Source organism: Ceratosolen solmsi, unplaced genomic scaffold, assembly GCF_000503995.2.
Source record: "Ceratosolen solmsi marchali unplaced genomic scaffold, CerSol_1.0 scaffold30, whole genome shotgun sequence".
Taxonomy (NCBI): domain Eukaryota; kingdom Metazoa; phylum Arthropoda; class Insecta; order Hymenoptera; family Agaonidae; genus Ceratosolen; species Ceratosolen solmsi.
In genome coordinates this window covers 8,657,173-8,683,641 of record NW_011948421.1, presented here as the reverse complement: position 1 = coordinate 8,683,641, position 26,469 = coordinate 8,657,173, and the positions used below count along the sequence as shown (strand labels likewise).

Genomic DNA, 26,469 nt, shown 5'->3' with positions numbered 1-26,469 from the left:
TCTTATAGCACAAAATGATTAACGATTATAAACCTGTGAAGGTCGATTATATAATTAAATTACCAAAATTTGAATACTATAATTATAGATGTATAAATTCAAGCGATAAGAAATTATTATATTATCGATAATGTCATTCAATATATAAGTTTAATAATTTAGTAAGATGAAAAATGAAAAATTCCAAACGTGCCTACATGTGATACCTTTTTTATTTGTGATTAAAATACGGTTCGCTATTAGAGCGGTTTCCAAAACTATTAAACATTTGCTACAAAAACAGTACTACCCATAACCTTCGCGTCGATTTTAATATTACCAATAAATAAGGAGAACTAAATATGTCAATGGAGCTGTAATTGAGGTTACATTATTGATTAGGTTATAATTGACATATTAGTAGAACCTTAATAACCATGCGTTATGTCATGGTATCACTTATTCCAATATCGACATCAACTACAATTTATCTAATGTTAAAATTATCATTTGTCAACTTATACTATTGTCATCTTTTGTTACCTTCTATTCACTCAAGTGCTTCATTGTATATCTTAAATTAATCAGTGATTTAAAATTACATAAGTTAAATTTTAAAAACTTGTAAATGTTATTATTTCAAGATATTTCGAATATTGCAACCGATCTTTCAAAATATATTACTACTGATGTTAATGTTAATATTTTTCAAACGATTGATGAACGATTAAAATTTTTACGATTAGATAAAAAAATTGACTGAATTTGGATAATTATTTGATTTTCTGGTGAATAATATAATTAATAACTGTTTAATGCTTTATTGTGCATACGAATAATTTGCAACAATTGAATCCAAATATTTAAATTAAATTTTTATTCTTTATTAATTGAGACGGTTATAAATGTATACATTATAGTTTATATAGGCAAAAAGATTTTACTTATGTCTGAAGTTTAAATAAAATATTTTAATAGAATAATTATATTTTATATTATAAATGATTACAAAATAAATCTACATTGAGAATTCAAATTATTTTAAGTGCAATATTCTGTTATACTATATTTAACTAATGTAGTAATAAGTAGAAAATATTGATAACAATGTAATTAAATACTAATAAAATACATTCAGTTTCTACTTTTAATAAGTTTTAAGTACTAATGTAATAAATAATGTCTTTTCTAATTTTTTAAATGGAATTTTATTATTTTTATTACCAAAGAGTATTATAACAATATTATTTTACTTTATTAAAATATTTTAAATGTTCGCTAATTATAAGTATTTAAAATTTAATATCGGCTAAATAAAAATTGAAAATTTTAATTGAGAAGGAAAATAGATCTTATAAAAACGTGAATAAGCAAAATGTTATTTTTCTATTTGTAATAATTCTATTTAACTTGGTTTTTAGCATGCAATATTAAATTATAACAATTTTTTTCCAATCTATTACTCATACTAAGTTTTAAGCTTGAGCTATTAATGATATTATAACAATTTTAACATTATTGGTTATATTGATTACAATTAAGATATACTCTGTTAATATAAATGAAATTATATCGACTATTGTAATCCGCTTGCGAAAACTGCCTGTTTGTAAAATATATTTAATAAAAAATAAAAAATAAACAGATTTAAAACAATCTGCGTTAGAAATTGAAACATTGTAATAAATGATTTTATAAATATCAACGGAATTCGTGACGTAGATTATAGTATACATATGATGATATGCATTAAAGTAAAAAATCAACGAAACTGGAAAATTTTTGTTTTATTTAATTATTTTTACAGCTTTGTTCTACATAGACGTAGTTCTTATGAGACTGATAAAACATAATCGATTTTTAATATTAGCGATATGATTTATATGCTTATACCTTAATATTTGTATAGTTTATTTCCTTTTTGATAACTATTAAAGCAATTTTCTAGTTATTGTTATTATTGTCATGAACATTATCAATATAATTACTATTAAAATTATTAATACAATTTATTATATCCTAGTCCTACATTTTTTTATTGGGAAAAACAAAATTTTGCTCGTAATCGAATACAAATTTTTAATTTGATAATCTTCTAAATGGTATATTTTTAAATACCAATTTATCTATATGCCTCTTTTATTAGTATTATTTAAATCTAGTTATGTACTATATGTCGTGATAAAATCTTAATGCAGGTGATAAATTAGCATGTCTTAAGACTATTCAGCTAATAATTAGTTAGGACGGCATAAAAATATATTATGTATATGTTTAAAAATTAATAAAGAATTATTTTTAAACAGAGGGCAAAACAAAATACGGTAAAAGGTTTCTACTAGTTTTATCAGCTCATTCATATAGAAAACATAGATTTTATAAAATAATATTTATAAATAATACAAATACATGTTCTATTTTTTATCTCAAGTCAATTTTTAATCAAGCTCATAATTACATTCTAATGAATGAAGAATATAATATCAAATGTATAGTTACGTTCCATGAAATGAACAAAATAATAAGTAAAATACATGATATTACGTTATTTGTAACAAAAAATTAATATGAATAATGTCAATAATGAAAAATGTATGTTACGGTTGAAATCATGTGATAATATATATACATTTTTATTTATACATTTTATAAGAAATTATAATACTGTAATACGCGATATTTTTTAATTTATATGTTCTAATGGTGTAAAAATGTATTTGTATTTGGAATGAATAAATTTTGATTATTTTGTAGACATTTCTTAATTTTACTTAATGTATATGAAATATAAATATTGTTAATTTTAAAGTATGTAATATTTGTATCCATGAACCGGAACGATTGCATAAATACATTGCGAATATATATATATATATATATATATATATATACAGACAATATCTTCATTTATAAGGCAAGAATACACTAAATTTGTATGGTAATTGTATGTTCATAACTGCTAAAATTTTGCCTATGTTTTACAAATACATGGTAAAAACTTAATTATGATTAAATTACTTTTGATTTTTGGATATAATTTATAAAAATCATACTAACCGAGAAAGTTTGTAAGGCATGAAAGGTACATAAAAGTTATTTCGATGTATAATTATTATTCATATGATTTGGTTGAAAGATAAAATGTTTTTTATATAAGTTTAACATACTGTTCTTTCATTGGTCTTTTACAATTTAGAATGATAAATATAAATTAGTTTGTAATTTGGGATTTATATTAATTATATATTTAACTTATCAAAAATTTGAATGTAACGATTGTAAAAATGATAGGTATTAAATAAAATTATATTTTTAATTAAATTTTTCATGAATAATTGAAGCCTATAAGATATTAATTTTGAACAATTGAGTTCGGAATTCCAGTCACGCAGTGGTCTAAAGACCAAGACGGTTGGATTAAATAATGTCCACCATTTTACTAGTGGAACAGTCTGAATAAATGAGAGGTTAATGCTTTAAATCAGTAATCAACATAATTGTTTTTCGTACTATTTATTGAGTTTTTAATTACAAACAATTATGTTTCTACGTTGGAGGTGAGAATCGTTGAAACTTTACTGCTCCTTACTGGTTTTTTAAGTGGAATTAGCGTGCGCTGCAAGTCGAGGTTGGAGGTTGTAGATCTCCAGGTCGTCTTGTTGAAGTGTACTTGGTGGAATTAATACATTAAGAAGTGCAAGGGCATAAATCCTTGACACTCCTTGTATAATGCCACATATGGTACTTTAGATACGAGTCTCTTCATCGTGACAAATATAATGATCCAATACTTCAGTGTATCTTTGCAGTACTCTGTGGCACTTATCGAGTTGCAGTTGGCATTGTCTCCTCAATCCGGTGAACAGCTCCGCTTACAGAAGGTGCCGCACTTCATCCGAAGAACAGATCGGATTATAATGACGTCAGTGTGGTGGCCCCTTGCAGTTCAGCGCTTCGCTTTGTTCAATCTTCTCAATGCTCCAAGGAAGTGCCCAAATTTTGTGCATCTTGTAGTCTTGTACATTTTTATAATGCTGTCAATACTCTTGACTGCTTTCAATTATTGTGCACTTGAGAATTGACCATGTATTGATTATAATGCCAACGCTTTTGATGTAACTGAGTAATTAGCTTATAACTGTGAAGTTTGACTGAATGATGTTATTACAATGAGCGTCGACAAGACTGTTAAATACACACACGAAACTGAAGGCTTTGTCGTTCTGTGGCTACTCGGTTGATCAATAGCGACTTTCAATTGCGGACCTGCCAAGATAGACCGGGATCCGTGTCATGGCATCTTCACTGAGAAAAGTTCACTAAGAGAGAATTCGAAATTGCAAGAATCTTCCCAAGTCGTTAAACAACTGGAAAACACGTCATTATGACTTTCGGAAAATCCAAGTCATTAAGTATCTGGCGAAAACAAGTCATAAACACATCTGACGAAAACAAGTGATAAAGACAGCTGGAAAACGCATGTCGCTTGATATTTGCAAGGAATTGCTACACGCAAATTTTACGATTTTTACGGTACATAGTGTACATATTGTGGTGGAATTTAACTGCAAGGTAGTATGAATGGAAGGGGAAGAACGCTTAAACAAGTCCCTCTCATGGAGGGGATTCCAGTAAGAAGTGTTCTAATTGGAGCCTTCAACAGTGCGAGAGAGAGAGAGAGAGAGAGTCAACTCGATTGGAGACGCAAATGTTAAAAGAAGCGCTTTGATTGGAGACGCGAAGAAAGAGGCAATTCATAAATGACCATACGGTGGTCACAAGAATGCTTTTAAGAAAGACGCCGGCAAGGCACAGACGCTTCGAATACAAGGAACGCTAAAATATAAGGACATAGATATTCAGTAAAGGCTAAATAATAAGATAGCAAAGGCTAAAGGTCTTGTTATGGATTACAGCAGTTTTAAGCGGAATAAAAGTGGGAGAGGTATGAGCGCGCGAACATTTGTTTTGTAAACACTGGCCAATGGACTCGAAGAATGCTTCTAACCGAAAAACTCGAATATACGACTATAGTTCCGAAAAGTAATAACAAATGAACCCTACAAGGCTATGCCCTGTTGACGTCACGACAAATATCGGCATAGCAACAGCCACCGATGCTCTATCGGCGCAGCAAGTTCGTACGAGAATATTTAAGGAGTTGCACTTGACGCTCTCGTCCTCTTACTAGTTCAATCAAGCACTCATCACGACAGGATCGCCATTTTCATCGGCTCACGCCCGCATGTAAGCAACCCACCACGCGCGTTCTTCCATCTTATCTCTACTCATCGGCTCACGTCCGCATGTAAGCAACGCACCACGCTCGTTCTTACATCTTACCTCTACTCATCGGCTCACGCCCGCACGTAAGATATGCCACTTCGCTCGTTCTTACGGCTTACTAGCACAACGGCTCCTGTCAGCTACGTAAGCAGCAACACACCACGAACGTACACCAATACCACTACTATGTCTGATCTCACATACACAAACAGTGACGTCACACAGACGTCCCCCATCACTCAGTTCACTACAGCCCTTACCCTACTCCAGCAGCTAAGGCGGCACCAACTCGCTGCTCCTACTAGCACGAGTCTCCCGTTACAACTACTCAACTCATAAGGAGAAGAGGAATTACGCTCCCGACTATCAAGAATACACTTACAGATTTATCGCCACCAACATTTATTGAAGAAACAACTCACATTCATTAAGCCATTTATAGATCATTGACTATTTATTATTTATTATATTTAATAAATGGAAAGACATTAAACATTAAAGGCAGTATTGAATAATTGCATTGTCCCTTCCACTTGCCAGCAAGCCTCCACCTACCATCGAAAGGAGGTTTTTTAGTCTGATCCCAGGCAGGTGTCCTACTCATAATAAGTGCAAAATAAGTGCATAATACACTCCCAGCAGTGCGAGGAAAGGAAAAGGGAACAAGCAACAGTAGTGCTCAGAGTACAACATAAATATAACCTACAAGATACCACACGAGGCAAGTAATACAGACAGGAAGAGGTGCCATTAACGCCACATAAACCTGCAGAACATAAAGGTAAAGTTCCATTCTTATTAACGATAATACATACAAGGTGCCGTACCCGACAACATCTGCAGACCAAGATTAAGTGCCACCAAGAGCACACCTGCAGAGCCTACAAGATAAACAATAAGCTAAGAGTAAAGCAATACTCAAGCTACTACCACGTGCCAATACACGAAGAAGCGCTGAGATTTACACCCTCACACTTCTACGTGTACAGTTACACTTCCAAGCGCACCACATAAAGAGGACCAGAAGAATTACAACCTTTTACCTATACATATAGTGCACGTTACCACCACGTGGCAATCATAAGCGAACAGCAAGAGAGCTAAGATTCCTTCCATTAACTTCGAACGATTAAAGTGTACTTTTAAAGGACAATAGCAATAAACATCAAGTAACAAATTCAGTGTTAATTATTAAATACATGCACTATCCCTTACACTTGCGGGCAATCCGGCCAACAACCATCTGGGAGCTTTCCGCCAGTTAATTTATACCGTGAGTTATTAAGTGTCCCGAACAAATTGAAAATCAGAAAATAATTATGTTTATATGAACGATTATAGTTAATTGAATTAAAGTTTTTATTGTATGTAATAATAACCAATTGTGCTTATTATAATGATAACAAAAAAATTTTATTTATTAACCCATTTAGTATATTAATAATTCGTAAGTACATGATTCTAATGAATCTTAATTTTTCTGAGCGAAATTTCCTATATAGGAATTAAGTCTCTGTGCCATCTAACCTTTTTTTAAATTACTTAACAATATATGTTCAAGATTCAGAGAATCCCTTGAATATTATTATTTGGGAAAATTGCCACGGCTATGATTTCAAGGAAATTATTTATTAGTCATAACTTTTAAGAATTGCTGAACGATCGTTAGAGGTTCAGAAAGGTCGCTCAATTATTGGCCCCCTTAGTGTCAAGCAGTAGGATGTCGCGGGACTATTCGTGCGAGATTTGAAGACCAATTCGAGAATGTCATGTATGTAAACAATCGAGTCAATAAACATTTCCTAAAATCGTTGTAGCTACAGTTCTGGGAAACGCAGCTCATTCGACATCGGGCAATAGTCATCACACGGAGTGTTTACAATGTCACGAGATATTACGCATACATTGTTGTCAAGTACTCCACATGTTGCCGCTTGTACAAGCCAAGCGGCGACGCTTGACCAGGAGCTCATCTCGTCGCGAGGTGCAAGAGTGAGCCTCCCAATTGACGGTGCAGCCGATAGAGGCGCTCTTGTCGATGTTATCACTGTTAAAGCCTAACTCCTTCTGAAATCGGAAGGCAGAGGCGCGCACACTCAGTCGTGCCACCTGAAGCGGCGCGCTCTGATAGGAGAAACAAAGGGATAGGTGTTTCTTGAGTGAGAACGACACAGACACAAGCGCTGTCTAAGTAGAGAAGCCAAGAACAAAGCAACAATAGTTAACTTACTGATAAATACAGCCACGATAAAGGAATACAAATAATTACCACATTGCCATCGCCAACCCTTTTGAGACTGGGATAACAGTGAGCTATCCATCGCAGAATCAGATCAAGGCTGATCAGGCACTCGCTAAATGGAAGCGTGCCACTCAGTTGTTGATCCTTACAAAATCAACAGGAAATTGTACATTTCAAGGAGCATCTTGTATAGTGAAACATCCATCACAAGAACCGTTCCAAGCAATCTTTGTAAAATTAAAAGTAGGATACATCCAATATATTAATAATGTAATTATAAATAAAATGTAAATAAACTATAATCATCGAAAACGAACTATATTTTTTATAACCCTTCCACTTATTTCCTTCCAAAGCCTTTGCTACGGCGGGCGGCGAAGATAAGCTATAGAATCATTGGCAGATCGAGCCATGAAAACTACATTTTCGAACAATATATTTTAAGTTTATATCACTTTTAATAAGTATACTAATTAAAGCGTGTGCATGATGCCTCTGTTTATAATATATTTTATTTATATAAGTCTCAGTTAGTATGATTATAAGAAAGAAATCCTAAAATTATCTATATTTAATACTTTACAATGATTTTATACTTTATAACTTCATATATATCACAATGATTCAATCTTATTTTTGAATATTCAAATATAAATATGTTTTTATTAAATATCATTATTAAATAAGATTTCGTATGACTGTTCGAGAGTGAAAAGAAAATCTCTTGAATTATATTTACTAGAAAAAACTTCAACAGCTAATAAAAAGGGAATCATCGAACGGATACGAAAAACTAAGAAAGTCTTGCTAAGGTTTCATGAGACTCGAAAAGGTTTGTACATCTGTGAACTCGTAAACAGCCATTTATTGCCTTTCGTATTAAAGACGTAGTAATTGTTTTGAATGCAATCAAGACCCTTGCGACTTACCATCAAAACCAGGCTAGCTTGTTTACAAGAGTATATTTTGAGGATTAAAATATTTCAAAACAATTGAATGAAAAACATTTCTTAAAATCCGTTGCAACCCGAAACTTAGCACGCGCGACTCTCGACATTCTGCGTCGCACGTGTGCCTTCAATGCCACAAGGGCATACGCATGCATCGTTGTCAAGTACGACAAATGTTGCTTGACCCAAAATCACCCCCACCACGATGACTCCCGAACAGGGGCAAATCTTCCACTTCACGCATTGCCGCCAGAGATACTCCTTCGATATTCTCTTTGTCTAAGCCTAATTTCTTATGAAGTGGGAAAAGGGCGTGCACATTCATCATGCCGCCGAAAAGCGGCGCGCCCTGATTGGAAAACTAAGACCAGAAGCTCCTTGAGTGGGGACTCATGGCAAGAGGCCTTAAAGATGGGAACAAGGCAGCGAAAAGTCGCTGTTCGCGGGGGATTATTGGAATACGCAGTCCGCGCGGGCAACCAAGTGCCTTTCTTCCGAAAAAGACAAATCACACAGAGTGAGAGTGAGTAGTCTAGGAAAGGTCAAGTAATAGAAATTAATTGTCCAAGGAAACCAAGCCTAAAAATTAACTCAACGCAGGAATAAGTGCTAGTAATTCAAGGCAAGAACAGTGTGTGCTGGTGAGTATAAGAGTCACGTCGCACATAATTTGTATCCCTCTCACCGGTTGATCAGATCAAGAATAGTGCATCCTTGTGAATATAAGAGTCACGCTGCACGCAGTCACTTTGCTGCGTGCAATTGTGTCCAACTCATCCCTGAATCAGAGATTAAATTACGACATCGCTGTAAGTACATTGATACATATTTTCTCTTCAATTATTGTCAGCCGGCGGCAGAACCGGCATAAAACAATCAACAAGATTATCTCACACTCTCCAACCAGAAGTGTGCAGTAATTATTTATCTGTGCAATTTTCATCAATTCAACAATTTCAAGGCATCTTGTGTAGTGACACCTCCTATATAAGAAGCCAATCAAGAAATCGTATCTTCATATAAGATTCAAGAAGATTATACAACATCCATTTGTAAATTGTGTAATAAATTGTATAATAAATATATAATTGCCCAACTCTCACGACTCTTGTAGAGCCCCTCCTCCCGAGCGTCTGCTAGGGCGGGCGGCAAACTGAGCTATTGAAGCATTGGCAGTTCGAACCAAGAATTACATCACTACAACTTTCGAACAATGACCAAGTAAAAGTGGATGGGTTAAAATAAAGATACTTATATATAAGTAAGGTAGATATTTTTATAGAATATAATGTTATTTCTATTAGTGCATATATTATATTTAAAAGCAATACTTAATCACTAAAATCATCGTATAGTAATTTATATCATTTTTACGTATGGTTTATTAAATATATTGCTAATTATGAAAATAAATTTAGAAATGGCGTTTACAATTATATTTTAACTTTAATTAGATTAAATTTATTAATATTATAATTTAGTTGTTGAATCTGGCAAAGGAAATAATAATGAAAACCAAATAAAATGTAACAAAGTATTTATTTAAATTATAATTTCAATTACATTTATTCCTTTTAAAGATTCATAAATCCTCAATTTTTTAATTATCTACATAAATATTTTTTTCTACAAAACGAAATAATATATTTAATATAATTATTTATCATTATGTCCTAGTTTTGATTAAAATTTAATACAAATTTTTTTAGCTTAATATTGATTTTTATTAATAATATTATATTACATTCCAACCATAATATATTTTGTATGACACTTGATACAATACAATGATATTTTGGTTTTATCTATAATTTTAATATGTATTTGAAACCATTTAAAAATGTTTGAAGTTAATAAATTATTTACGAAAATTTCAGCATTTCAAGTATCCATTGAAAAATAATTAAATATTTTAAAAATATAATTTAGTTCTTTTAATATTAAAATATATTTATAAAAACTGAAAATATAATTTAATTTTCTGGCCAAACAATGCTTTCGATCCAGTCAGTATATGAACTAACTTTTGAATATACTGCTGGAGAATTCTCGAAGCCACAGAATTTACCAAAACTCGTTACTCCAACAAGGCTATACATACAATAAGGTTCGTTAATAATACGTTGCAATGGTCCTCCACTATCTCCCTAAAAAACAATAAACAATTCATTCATTGCACGTTATAACAAGTTTTATAAAATATCTGAAAATAAGTTTTTAATATAGCTATCAAAAGTTGATTTTAATATATTCTCATATAGAATTTTAATATAAATAGAATTTATATATTTTTCTAATTTTTATTTATACTATATAAATGATAAGAGTTATAGTTATAATCTAATTTTAATTTTAAATAATATAATGTGCTGTAGATTTATATACTTGACATTTTTTACTGATTTTATTACTTTTAAGAAAATAATAAACATAAAAAAGTCAATTCATGATTTTTAGTAAAAATATTTTCATTAAAAAATATTAACAATGATAAAAGTTATATTATTAGTTGATTAAGATATTATACATACATATTTGCGTTGAATTTAATAACTGTAAGATTATGATTACTATATAACAAATTCACTATTAAATGAAAAAAGTTAATGAACTTATAATTAATTTCGTAACTTAAATACTAGCAGATTATTTAATTTTGTAGCTTATTTTTATACACATTTTTAACTTTTACTCAATCAATAACAATTTTTTTTTATATTAAAAACCATTATTTAAAAAAAAAATAATAATAGTAACTAATAATAAAACAGTAAAAATAATTCAGATAATTGCAATAACTATGTGTAGAAATGCTTATATTATTAATTATTGATCATTACTTAAATCTTATTTAAAATATTATATAATATATTTTGATTCTTGATATCAAATTATAAAATAACTATAATATTTTAAATATTTCTAAATATAAAGTATTGTAATTTATTTAATTAAAATGATTTGTAAAAGATATTTTATAAATTATCTTATATTTACTAATATAATATAATGTATACAAATCTTTTTATTTTATCGAACAATTTTTTAATTTTAATTCCATTTTAAATTATTTTAATCTTTTTAAAATATTTGTTAACGGAGAATTATTCCAATTATAAATATATTACAACACTTTAGTATGCAATAATAAAATATCATGATAATATTTATGAAATATAGAAATTATTGTTCGTATTTCAATAAAAGTTGTATTAAAATTTCGGTATAAATAAAAATTGTTTTATACACTGTTCTAAAATATTATACCTGACATGTATCTTTTCCTCCGTCTAATATACCAGCACATATCATATTTGGTATGAATCCAGATGGTAACTGATTAGTGCCCAAATCAAGTTTGAAAGCTTTCTCACAGTCTTCTTTTGAGATATAATTTAGCTGAACTTTCATCAATTCATTACTACCCTTTTCATTTTCTATTAAATAAATTATCAATATTCTATTACTGTACTATTATTTTAAATTAATTAATTAAATATATTAAATGATATATTAATAGAAAATGGAAATAAATATAGCTTTGTACGCTAGTTTTCTTTTGGATGATGAATTACAATATATTTTAACAATGAGTCTATTAAAACTTTTTTTGTAACTTAACATAATTTGTAGGCAATATGTTATTTGAAAATATTTGTATTTTTAAATTTCTTTTAAAAAATTCTATGAATAAAAAATAAATCAATCATTTAAAAATTTAATAAGATGGTTGCGGAATCGAAAAGATAAAAAAAAATAATTTAGTCGTGGTTAACCACTTATCGAATTCATTGCTATAAAATATAAAGCTATTAGGCAAGATTATACATAAAGATATCAGTTTATTTTTATTTACTGAGAGAAACCAGAAGAGGTTGTAAAACATTTACACGAACAATGAAATATAAAAAATAGAATCAAATAGAGTTATACAATATTCTTCATAAAAGCGGCGCCCATGCTTTTGTAATCAATACACTCGTTTAGTTACGTTATTAAGATTACTATGGTTGCATTTAATTAATACACATAGGCGCTTATTATGTAAAAGTATTAGGTAAGTTATAAATTTGATAGGTAATTACTTTCTATTATTTATTTATTTTGTAATATAAGATACTTTTTTACTATTATATTCCGTTAATATTAAAGTTTTCTTTTTTTTATAACAGTTGTCATTGCAAAAATATCAAAAAGCATATCTGAGCAGTTGATACAGAGAGTACAAGATTATAGTGGTACATAAGTAATTAAAAAGTGATTGAAATTAAAGTTCCGTCTACGATTAAGTTAATTAAATATTATATAATTCATTCAAAATATAATTCATTCATTCAAAATAATTAATTTTTAAGTTAGTAATTTCTAAACATATGCTTTTTCATAATAGCTAGAAAAAAGAACAAATCTACATTAACAAAATTTAAATAATAATTAAATAAGTATTATATATTTATATAAGCTTGCACCTTGTTATTAAAGTTCATGTTTAAAAACAGGAAGAAAGTAAATACAAACCGAAAACGGTTTTACCGAAACCACTAGCAATAGCTGAAGTACCGATGAGTTGGGAATCGATATCAAGACAGGCTGGTCGCACTGCTGCATTCAACTCCAGAGACTTCTCTAATTTAAGTAGGGCAATGTCATGGTAACGTGCTGGTGGCGTATAATTTGGGTGTTTAATACGCTCAACAATGACACGATCCTGATATCCAGACTCTGGCTCATGTAACTTTGTTGTACCAGTGCGCACACATTGTGCTGGACCTCTGTACAGTCATTTATTAAATTGAAGTATTTATTTGATCTTTTACAAGGAAAAAAAAACTATGTTGAAAAATAATTATAATAATTCATTTTAGTATTTTAATCAACGTTTATGATCTATACCAATAAAATTTACAGCATTTATTATTAAATTGTTCAATATTCCTTTTTATATCTAATATATTTTTAATTCATCTACTTAAGAATAGATTTGATAAAATATCTTTAAATACTATTAAATGATATTAATAAAATACAATAAAATTTAATAAATTTGCAGATAATTTTGTATTTTTTCTATAATACTGGTATGGTATTGTTTTAATATAATCATATATTAATTTAATTTTATATAAAATACTACATGATGGAAAATCTATATATTTTTTTTATTATAATTAGAAATTAAATCTATTTAATTTTAATTATTATTTCGTAATTTCTAAAATTTTATTTAAATATTACCAGAATCGTAAAGCAGTTTCTATAACTTATTCAAAATTTTAAATAATTCTATCATCTTATATTTATGTATGATAGAAATCTTGAAAATTAAAAAACTATGTATTAAAATAAATATTTCTTTGTTAGACATATTGTTTTGCCAATTCCTTTACTAAATTAATTAACTATAGCTTGTTAAGTATGCTAAGTATGTTAATTACACCTAGATAGTTATGCTATTTCAGAAGTTCCCATTGTTGTTTTATATCTGTGAGTTTGCATATGAATTAAATTTTTGTAGTGATAGTATTATTAATTACTAATATACAATTTACTAATTTTTAAATGACATATGTGAACATGCTTATAATAAAATGTGTGATATTTTTTTTATCTATGGGCTAATAACCTAATCTAACGAAGTTTAAAGAAACTTATACTATTGAATGCCAATTTTTTATGTAATGAAACATAATAATACATCAGACGTTTCTAATAACAGCTTATTAAAATATTTTTTAATTGACTTAGCATCGCCGCATGGCGAGCTGCCCTTAAATATACATGCAGCAGGATGCAACGCCGGCTACAGTGCCGCCGCTTATCGCTATACCGAAAACTTCTTTGTGGCGTTAGAAAACGAAGCTTCTATAAGTTTCGTAGGCGTTCTTCCTTTGTTTGTTCTTATAGTATATTGGATTTCATGTCGTAAATCTTGCTCGGCTTTGTCGAGTTGTGTTTATAAACATTCGCCCGAGCGTACGTGCCGTTCGTCGTACAGTACGCGTGCCTTTCTTTGTCTGATATTCGTGGAAACTGCGTCAATCCCGAACAATACGTATTATCTTTTCTTATAATTTCTGTATCTTTTGTTAGCAATTACAAATATTTTATGATACTTAATTTAAATAATTTTACCTATTACATATATCTTTACGGAGTTTTTGAAATGCATTGAGTCGTCATCTTTTTAGGATGAATCCAAATTTAGCTTTCATATCATAATAGAAAAATAATTGCTAGCATGAGATTTTTAAATAACTTTATTATATCAATATTTTTAAAATAAAAATAAAAATTTATTCTTTTATGCTGTTTATATCGACTATTCATGTTCTTTAGCTTCTTTATCATTTTTATGTATACACTCATTCTCGGGTGACCCACTAATTATTGTCAGTGTGTTATTCTTATTTTCTCAAGCTAAATAGGAACGCACTAACAAATCTTGTCTGAGATCAGTCTAAAAAAACTCCCTTTGATGATGGGTGGAGGGGTTGCTAGCAAGTAGCAGGAGCAATGCAGTTATTCAATACTACAAGCAGGCTTTCTTGTCTTTCCTTTATTAAATATAATAATATAATAAATAGTTAATGATCATAAGCGTATGAATAAGGATGTGAATGAATAAATTGGGGAAACTCTTCAATTGTGTTACGTGCTGAGGAGAGTGTGTGTACTCTCCTTGGCGTGAAGAGTGACTCCTTCCCTGCCGAGAAATGCCGCTGTCGTACCGAAGTTGTCTAAGCGAGACCGGGTCGCTGCTACTTTAGTGTCGGTGTATAAGAGCTGCCGCTGTCGTACCGAAGCTTTCTAAAGGGGACCGATTTTCTGCTACCTTAGTGTCGATGTGATCTGTTAATATGTGTAGTATAATTTCGATCATTTCACTCTCAATTATGTTAGCACTAGCGCTTTATTAGTTTAAGTTTGGTTAACGGATTCTGATAATGTGGCATCACTATTGAATTGTTAGATTGCTTATTGTTTGAGTATTACATGCGTGTATCGTTACAGCGAGTGATGACTGTAGAGCGAAGCTTGAAGATTGAATAGTGAGCCCGTCGCGTTGACTGTAAATATTCTCGTGGTAGTTTGCGACGCCGGTAGCGATCCGATGTTTGTTGCTATGCCAATATTTGTCGTGGCGTCAATAGGGCATAGCCTTGGAAGGTTCATTAGCATTATTTTTTGGAATTATAACCGTATATTCGAGTTTTCAGCGTAGAAACATTTCTCGAATTCGATGGCTTATGTTTATAAACACACTATCCGGGAGCTCATGCCTCCCCCACTTTTGTATTCCGCTTTCAACTGTTTCAATCCGTAACAAATCTAATAATTGATATTCTGTTAATTGACTTGATTTTTAAACTCAATTTCTTAATGTTCTTTTTCATATTTCTTTCATTTTAAATGGCATTAAAATATCTTACAGCAAAACAACTTACTTTAATAATGAAAGTATTTTTTCAAGCATATTACATTAAATTTTAATATTTCAAATTTTTTTTGTGAATTCCTCAGATATTCTATAATTTATTATAAAAATTATTTTTCAATTTTATATTAACTACATATACTAACTATGTACATTAACTACATATATATATATATATATATATATTGTCTAAAAATAGAGTATCGAGCTAGGAGGGCCAAATATCTAGAATTAGCTGTAAACTCCCAGATGGTGGGAGGGAGGATTGCGGGCAAATGGACAGGATAGTGCATGTATTCAATAATAAATAGCATTGGTATTTGTTTTAGTTTATTGCGATAATTGCATTAGTTGTATTATAATGATTTTTAGTTTATGCTTGAATGTCTTGGTTTCTTGAGTTTTGTATTGCTATTGCCACAGAGCTGTAACGTGCGTTGCATGTACAGGAAGAAGGACGTAGCCTTCTGGTCCTCTATATGTAATGCACGTGGTGGTGGAGTTATACACGTAGAAGAACAAGGTCGTAAACCCCCGTGCTTCCTTGTGTAGTGGCACATGGCAGTAACTTGAATTTGCCTTGCTATTGTCTTATTGCTTATATTGAAGGCTCTGTAGGTGCGTTTTTGGTGCTTTCTTGTGGAAACTAAACTTGCCCCTTGTGCGTTTGCGTGAGCTTGGTCGCTGTACAGTTCTTTACCTTGTGAGGTATATTGTGTATTATTATCGTTATTAAGGAATGGAACTTTTACCTTGTGAGTTCTGCAGATCTTGTGCTCACGTTGTGCCTCGTGCGGTAGCTTGCAGTTGTTGTGTTTTGTGTTTTTGTGTTTTTGTGTTGTGTTTTGTGTTTTGCTGGCTATACCTCGTATTGTTTGCTGAGTTTGCCTCGAGCGGCTCCTTATAGGTTGTGATTATGTTGTGCCTTATGCACCACTGTTTGCTTGTTCCTTTTTCCTTGTCTTGCACTGTTGCGAGTGTATGATTTTATTTGCAATTATCTTGCACTTGTTATGAGTTGGATATGACTAGGCTTTGCCTCTTAATCGGCCTTTACTGTGTATGTCTACATCTTTGTTATTTGGTGTTCCCTTGGAGAAGAAGCCTTGCCGGCTTCTCTGGTGAGAAGTGACTATTGTGCGCCTTGCGGGCGTCTTTCTTGAAGGCATTCTCGGCCACCGCGTGGTCCTTATGAATTTCCTGCTTCTTGACGTCTCCAATCAGAGCGCTTCTTACTGGCATCCCCACCATGAGGGGGACTTCTTTGGCACGTTCTCACTTCACTATCTGAGCCACATGTAGATGGGTTTGACTACAGCGTCTGCATGCAGTGTTGCCTTTAATATCCCTTTTTCGGATGTAAGACGAGGTGGTTTTTGCTTATATTTTATGACTTGATTATGTCAGAAGTATTATGACTTATGGTCGATCGATGCTTTGTGGCGAGGCCGTGTCAAATGTCTCGTAGCATTAATTTTATGACGTGTTTTGCTGGACACATTGAATTGTTGTTCTCGCCAGATGTGTTTATGAATTGTTTTTTCTTTTGATATTCGAAATTTTGCTGAATTGTTCATATTTAGTTAATCCGAGGCGAGTTTGAATGTTTATTCCTCGAGTAGTCGAGAGTTCGCTTTTTTCGGAACTCTTATTTCGAATTTCTCAAATATCTAATGAGCTGGGAGTTTTCTTACATTCTCTAACATATATATATATATATATATATATACAGTGTGGATTAACGTACAGCATTTGTCGCCAAGTCTTCGCGCCAGTTGCGCGTTACTTATCGACCTACCCTCACCTTAGCTCGAGTCTGCCGCTCTTGAATCTAATTCACCAACTGCTTACTAGCAGACGCAACACGTAGCATTTTCTATAATGACGCAAGAACACTACGAATTCTTATTTCCCAAGGAACATGCAGTACAATACGCCGATACTCAAGGAGTATAGCTCGCTTGCTGCGACCTGAGTATTATCTCAATGAACAAGAGTTGCGTATTTCGCGCCCACATTACCAACCATAACGTCAAGTAAGCACGTGCTCACACGAACAGTCCGAGTGTGGACAAACCAATCATCGCGCCATTCAGCGTTCATATTCGAACCATCACGCTGCAGTACATTAGAAGTACGTTTGCTGCGGCAAACGTAATAATTCCCAACAAGAGTTCAACTATTAAAAACAGTATTTCCAGTCATCCCTCTTTGGTATATTTACATTGAATTTATTATACTATCCCTTCCACTTTGACCTTCATCATTATCAGATAGCTGTCCGTGGATATATATATATATCAAATTCATATATTCATTTTATATTATAATTTTATATTCAAAATATTTATTTTAATTACTATAAATTTGATATCATCATTTAATTATTGAATCAGATTAAGGAGTTAAAAAGAAAGCAAGAGGAAACATAGAAAAGTATTTATTTAAATTTAAATTTTAATTATTATTTTAATTATTTTATTTTAATTATATTTTAATAATTTAATTATAATTTTTTATTTCAATTGCTACAGTCCAATTTTATTTTTAATTTATTCTACTTAATTTTAGTACTTAACTCTTAAAATTTGTTTCAATTATCTTTCTATAATATCTCCACTATAAGTATACATACATATATATATAAATATTTATAAATTGAACTTATTGAAAATAAATGGTAAATAGGTAATAAAATTATTAGTTTTGATAAATGGGTGTTTGTGTGTATGTTCGGAATTGGACTATTTCCCAAGATTTTGGCTATAGGAAATGTATAAGTCTTCTAACTCTTGAGTTTTGTAAGCATTTGATTCCGAGAATTCTCAAATATACTGAAGCCTTACTTTCAAATGTCCTACGATGTTTTTCGAATAGTAACGTCGGTTGAAATTCTCCAACCTTCCAAAGCTTTACTTTCCTAAAGTTCTGGGAAATTCGAAAGCCTTGATCTCGCACGTCATACTAGATTTTCCGCATAGCAATACCTATGCATTGTTTCGAGGTACATCTCTGACCTTTCCAATAATAGTGCGTCTAGCACAAGACCAACAAGACCTTTCTAATGAGGAGACCTCAACAAGTTACCATCACGTGGCACTACACGAAGAAGTATCAAGAGATTTACGATCTCTTACTTCTCAGTGTAATAATTTACCACCACGAACACTACGTCAAGCGGATCCAGAGTTTTACGACCTCCTACCTCTGCACGTAGTGCATGTTAACGTGAGGTGGCAACCATCACGGAACTGCAAGATTTCAACGATACTCATCACCAACTTAGAATCATTATTGTGTAGTTTGCAAAGTAAAACTCAATAAACAGTACGAAACGAAAATGTGTTAAATATTGAAATAATCGCTTCCCCTCCACTTGCCCGCACTCTTTTGAAATGTCTTTTTTCCCACCAAGCAACTGATGGCTATAGTTTAATCCAATCATCTTGGCCCTTCGAACAGCGGATGAATGGAGTTCTAAACAGTTTAGTCCTTCGAGTCGGATAAGTAGAAGTTAGTGAATTATTTCAGTATCCATATAATAAGAAGGACGTGCCCCTACACCCTCAGATCATACACCATCACAATATTGCAGTCCTATCATAAGGACACACGGTAACTGCATCACAACGAACAAGAATAGTGTTAGTCTCCTCAACTCTGTAACTATTTCGTTGTTATTCTTTTCTCATACTGCATCACTATTAAGTAAATGCCAAGCCACGAGAAGAAGGAAGTAAAGGAAACAAATGCAATTAAAAATCCTGAAGGGACTATCAATCAAGAAAGAGAACAACGCATAACCCGCAGCGTGACTAAAGAACGATTACCTACTGAACACACGAGCAAAGCTCGAGGCCAGTGGAATCGTATTTCAGCATTAAAGGAGCTAACTGACAGGTTCCCGGCATCTCATTTGGAGACAACCATTAAAGAAGTTCTATGTATAAAGGAACTGATTGACGACCTACAACAGATATTTAACAAGGAGCATAGCTATTGTGAAATAACATGGACGCCATCACTGTCAAATCATGACTAATTTACTAAGAACGCGCAAGGAGAAGAAATTAAGTATCACTCCTTAACGCAATTAACCATGACAAGGCTATGTCATGAATTGGATGAATCAACAAGGACAACCTCAAAGTCCGAAGAAATATTGCCTATAATGGGAAAATCAAGGAAAGTGGCCTGTACTCCTGACGTTCAAATCCCGAAATTTCCGAAAAATCCGAAATTTTCAGGCATTTATTCAGCTTGGCCCTTGTTCCGGGATTTATTCAATCCAATCAATAATTCTGAAAAGCCAGAAGCTCAGTGAGATACAAAAACTGCATTATCTCAAAAAATCACTCGAAGGCTTAGCAGCAAAACTCATATTGGGCTTTTCACTACAAAATAACTTCCTTGTACTCGCTTGTGAAATTTTAACAGAGGGATATGAAAACTCTCGACTAGCCATGAAGACTCACCTCCAAAAACTCCTCGCCACTTCTCCAATTAAAAAAAAGCTCATGAAGTAGAAGAATTGTTAAGTAACGTAAATGACTTACTAAATGGGTTACACTTATAAGACATCACCGATGCATGGGGCTGAATGACAGTCCACCACGTCGCTAGGCAACTCGGTCAACAAAAAAGAGCGCACTGGGAACGATCACTTGGCAACTCCACTTCCTACCCCAAGTTTGAGCAACTTAAAGCATTTTTAATGTCACAAGTAAGGGCTATAGAGAACATAGAGGAACTCATGGAATCAAAACTCTCAGTCCCATTCACCAAAAAAGATATCGGTCAAAGCCTATCAGTCGTCCGTAAAGACTGATTCAAAGGGCCGTCAAAAAGGAAAACGGTATAACAAGACTTGCAACTACTGCCACGAAGAACATTTGTTGACCATATGCCCATCATTCAAGGAAATGTCAATAACCGATAGAAGAGCGTTAGTTTAATAAACAACACTTATACTACACTGCTTGGGAACCCCATGTACATTTGCAAGAACAAACAGACTTGCATGAAGTGTTACATACGGTACAATACACTATTGCATAATGAACAGCACTCAAATCCAACCTAAGCAAATCATAGTTCATCATTAACATGGAAATGAAGAGAAGGTACAATCGGCACTCCACCTAGACCATCATCATTGAAACCCTGTTGGCCACTGCCTTGGCTAAAATAAGTTCATCATCGACAACATTAGAAACCCGTTATCTAATCGATAACGGTTCTGAAATCACGTTCGTAACAGAGAATCTAGTGAAGAAGCTCGGTGTACTTTGTCAAAGTTGCATCATCCTCATCCATGGAATACGAGGATCTATATAAACTCAAGCACAAGGTGTTGTATCACTCACCCTTCAATCAAATTATTCGAAATCTTCAGTCACAGTTCTTGCTCACATCTCCAAGTCATTAACCATAATGCTTCCATCCTTCAGAACATTACGTCAGGCATGGCCGCATTTAAGAAACCTAACACTAGCCGATCCGGAATATCTTAAACCAAGACCGGTGGATATTGTTCTTGGAGTAGATGTATTGTGATATAATAGTGTTAGTCTCTTCTACGCTGTAAGTATTCTTCTCTCCAAGTATCTTGGCCCATCGACCATTGGATGAACGGAGTTCTAAACAGTGTACGTATATAATAAATTGTACATTACTCATAATTAATTTTTATTTTCTTTATTTTATTTTAGTCATAATAGATGGCTTCTTTAATACTTTGAAATGGTAATTAAGTTACCTTTATGATTTATATTAATAGTACATTATAACAATGATATATGAATTATTATACAGAAAGTACTAGAATCCATTAAAAACTAAAAATTGCTAGAAGAGCTTTGATATAGGTTTACTACTGATAAATGCATTTAACTTTAAATAAATTAATATTTACCTGCATAAGAGGATGAATATTTAAACAATTTTATTTATATAAAACTAATTTTATTATATTATATAAAAATGTATTTATTATTATTCTTTCTATTTATATTATTATTTATTATGTAAAAAAATATTTATTCCATAACTTTTCAGAAAATGAATCATACGAAAATCCATTTGATAAATCCAATCTGACTCACCATCTGTTATCTTTCACCAGATAAGGTATGAAACGAGAATAAAATACTTAATGAAATCAAAATGAAAATACGATAGAAGGTATTATTGAATTGTTAAAATGCTATGGCGAATGAATAGTGAATGTAACGAAATTGATAGTTCAGAGATAATTTTTTACATCCATTGAATTATTATCGGGTTTACATGCATGCATTGTCATTGTTGAAAAAGAAAAAAAAAAGATTGTTACGCACGAGAAATAAGTTATGGATTATATAAGCTCACGCGGAAATGTTATAGAACCATATTGCTTTACGTTTCAAGATATTTTATATTCGCAATTGACATTTCTTATACACAAGAGAGAAAATTTTTTTGCCATTATATACTGTAAAATAAAACAGTTTTTATCTTTTACTGAATAAAGAAAGAGCACATAATAGTTTTAATTATATTATAATTATCTTTTTCTACTCAAATAATTTTTTATATTAAAACTAAAAAAAGATGAATTTTAAAATAATAATTTAAAGTCAAATAATATAATAGATATTAAAAAAAAAAACTATTATATATCATAAGTATATTGAATTGACGAAAATAAAACTTAACTAAAGAAATGAATGTTATAAATATAGTTTTTCACTTTATATTTTTTATATATTTATATATTTATATATAAACATAAAGTGTTCACTTTAACGCACATTTAAAATTTGTTTTATTACAAATAGCCGGTAAATAATAAAATCAAGAATGTTTAATTATTTAAAAGGAATATTGATATAATTATGGTTTTAAAAAGGGAAATATTATTAGATATGATGTTTTTTATAATTTATATTTGTTTTTATTTTAATCACCTGTTAACATTTAAAATTATTACATAACATAAATGATTATCTGTTTTGTTGTTTAGTTCCAGTATTAATTATATTTGTATTCAAGTATGGAAATTGTAATACACCAAAATAGAAACTATATTTAAAAATAGACAAATGTATTTAAATTATCATTTAAAAGAATAATTTAATCTTTTAGTTATTTAATTTATAGTAACGTAAAGCTTCTTGAATGAGAGAATGTTATAAAGTAAACAACTTTTTCGTAATATTCTTTTTTCGTATGAATCTATAATTATGAATTTCTTTATTTACGCCTATTTTTTTTATATGAAAAGTTTGTACATTTTAATTATTCCGTTTTTTAATAATGTTCTGAAAATAATTATATAAAATGTACGTACTTTATTGCTTGACTGAAAACGCGAAATTATTATAAATCAACTTCATATGTTATGTTATATTTGTAATATACGTTATATTCGTAATTTAGTCTTTTCTCATTATCTTATGATTATGTACTGTAATAACGGATTTATGATTTTGCAAATAAATTGCACATTTATATTAGTTTATGATATATTATTTCTTGAAAACGCATTTTAATCGCCTAATAAAAAATATGTGTGTGTATTTACATGTACAAAGGATACCATTATTTTAATTCTCTTCATTATAATATTCATTAATATTAATATTAATATCATATTAATATTCATTGAAAATTAATATAATTGTAGTTTTAAGCTAGATTAGAAGATTAAAAAGAAAATATATTATGAAACACATGTTTTGTATTTATATACATTTTTTATTCAATACTTTGTATAATATATAAACTAAGTGGATTATGTATAAATTGTAAATACCTGAAATCGGATTCTAGGCAATGGCTCGCGGTAAGGACGAAAATTTCTGAAACTATACTGCCACCACATTCCCAAAATATTTCCGAATCACTTGATTTGCCAAATCCAATGGCGACCTAGTAAAGATAAATTTTTTTGAAAAAATATACTTAAAGATTGTCTAATATTAATATGAACGTAAAAGTAGCATTATATGTAATATAATTAACTAAAATATTTGCTATGGGTTTATTTATTTAATCTCCTTGCATAACACAGATTAAATATAATATATATTTATTACAGAAACGCAAATATAGAAATAATATATAAAATGTATATTTTATGTTAAATAATTAAAATATATCATTGCAGTTTATTTATTTATTAATACGGTAAGCGTAAAATGATAGGTATAAAAAATAACAGATGAAATGCATTGTTTTTATTACTGAATGCATTATTCTTTGTATTTTACTTTGTAAATACTTAAAGAAATACTAATAACTAATGTAGTTAGAGAACGTTAATATTTACTCTTATATTTTTATAAATATTTTTGTAGCTATTTTAGTTTGTCCATTACTTTTATACTTAAAATTATTCAAAAACTAACTAGTATACAAGCTTATTGATAATATTAAAATATTTAAGATCTTTATCAAACATATTATATGTTTATATTACATATATTAACAATAAAAGCATAATTATAATTATATACCGATAAGTATATAAATAATTTATATAATTTGTATATATACAATGAAATTTATGTCATATCAGGGTCAGCGTCTTGCACTGGGCCTTCCATTTAAAAATAAATCGTTTATCGCTTAATTGAATTTATATACATTCTATTTGTGTAAAGTACTTTTTTTTTTAACCAAAAATATTACAACATTTTTAAACTACAATGTTTGATATCTGAAATTTTATAGTCAATTTACAATTAAACAATACAAGATTGATCTTGATATGGTAATTGTGTTTTGAAAGTCAATTTTTATTTATATTTAAGTTTATTTGCAATAATTTATTTATATTTTAAATGAAATTTTATATACTTGTGTATAATCATTATAGTAAGTTTATAATTCAATGATTAAATTGAATTATTAACCATTAAAATTACTTCATAAATTGAGTGGAGAAATTTTTTTAAGATAATACTGCCTAAAATGAAATTGCTTTTTGAATCTATAATCCTGTACAATATTGAAATTCATCTATAAAACGTAATACTTTACATTATATTATATCAATATTTATTAAATAAATTAATGATCAATGATTAATTGCTAATTAATAATATATATTCATCACATTATATTATAAAAGAAAATTACAAAGGGTGTATATTGCGGAAGAATATAGTTTTCTATTTGATTGCGAAATGTTTATAGTAATAAATAATAGATAATATAATTAAATCACAGATGCAATTTATTAGATATTTTTAATAAATTGTCTTGTATATTTAATGATTTGTAATATCAAACGGAATTTGATATAAAGAATTGGTTTAATAATTTATTTCTTGAATGCGTAAGTAATTTATACGCCTTAGGTGTATTATATAGTCTGCATTATAAAAAAAAAATGTTCAAATATTCAAGTTTTTTTTGGATTTGTAAAAAAAAATATTTTAGAATATGAGAAATATATTGTGTATGAACTTGACAACAATAAAAAACAACTTTTATGAATCGTATTAATTCGTAGAATTCAATCAAGGCAATCTACTTAGGGTTAGTAATATCTTAAACTTCCAAATATTTACCATATGTGGGAATTCTTTACTCTTAGCTTGAACACCACCTATAATAAGAGGCGTTTCAGTTATCTCGCACTTGGACACCACGTTTTTCTGTACATCCATCCGAAGTACCGGTGAAGCTTCTACACTGTTAACTAGCTCTGCATATTCCCTACATTCTATAATAGTAAACATTTTTTAATTATTCATTTCAATAATTATTTTCATTGAAAAATTCTTTTTATCATATTGTAAAAATTTTACTTTTATGTGAAATTACAAAATTTAAAATGATTTTGACTAAATATATAAATATAATATGAATTTTTATTTAAAAATATGAGATAATTTTTTCAAATAGTTTTGAATATCAACAATTTTACTTTGAATATTTATACAGAAAAAAATAATATGTGTATATTATAACCTTTTAAAAGTATTTTTCTATTGTAAATTTATACATAATAAATCTAATTATATATAATCTGATTTTACTTAAACATAAATAAATGTTACTTTAAGCTAAATTATATTTAATAATTATAATTTGATTTTATTCTTAATAAAAATTTAATTATTCTTAAACATAAGAGGCTTAAGAAATATTCATGTATTAAAATATATACGTGAATTAAAATAAAATATTCGTTACATAATTTTGTAACGTTCGAAATTACAGTAAAGTTTGTTTATTATAAATTTTTATATCAACCTTATAAATCTTAAAAGTATAAAAATATGACATAATATTGAACATATTTTTGTAATTGAAAAATATTGGTAAAAGAATAATACATTCGTATTTGCTCATTATTATATTGACTTTTCTTATTCTTTCCCAAAGGTAAAATATAAATTTTATGAATTATCAAATACCTTTTATTTTTTATCATGATTTTTTGATAATTAATTAATTTCTACAACCGAATGGAAACATTGTCGAGAACTAAATACTCATATTTCATAAGTATTTCATGAGTAAGCAACTTTTCATTAATATATGAGTAAACAAAAATCAATTATATTAATTAATTCAGCTTAATT

The 26,469-nt window shown here is 29.8% G+C and overlaps 1 protein-coding gene across 1 annotated transcript; it reads right to left on the bottom strand.

The window, feature by feature from the left end:
• Positions 1-10,417: 10,417 nt before the first annotated feature.
• LOC105361718 (serine protease snake-like) lies at positions 10,418-24,127 on the bottom strand. Its single transcript, XM_011498970.1, has 5 exons — positions 24,119-24,127; positions 23,688-23,803; positions 12,976-13,229; positions 11,725-11,894; positions 10,418-10,604 (listed from the first exon to the last, which is right to left on the bottom strand). Exons 1-5 carry the CDS (start codon positions 24,125-24,127, stop codon positions 10,431-10,433), a joined length of 723 nt encoding a protein of 240 aa, XP_011497272.1. The 3' UTR covers positions 10,418-10,430.
• Between the last annotated feature and the right edge of the window lie 2,342 nt (positions 24,128-26,469).

Bases quoted from the DNA above. Each gene is read 5' to 3' on its own strand.
- LOC105361718 (XM_011498970.1), bottom strand. The intron at 11,895-12,975 runs GTTTGTATTTAC...TTTATTTAATAG, and splicing joins TTTCGGTAAAACCGTTTTCG to AAAATGAAAAGGGTAGTAAT. The intron at 10,605-11,724 runs GTATAATATTTT...ATTGTTTTTTAG, and splicing joins GAGGAAAAGATACATGTCAG to GGAGATAGTGGAGGACCATT.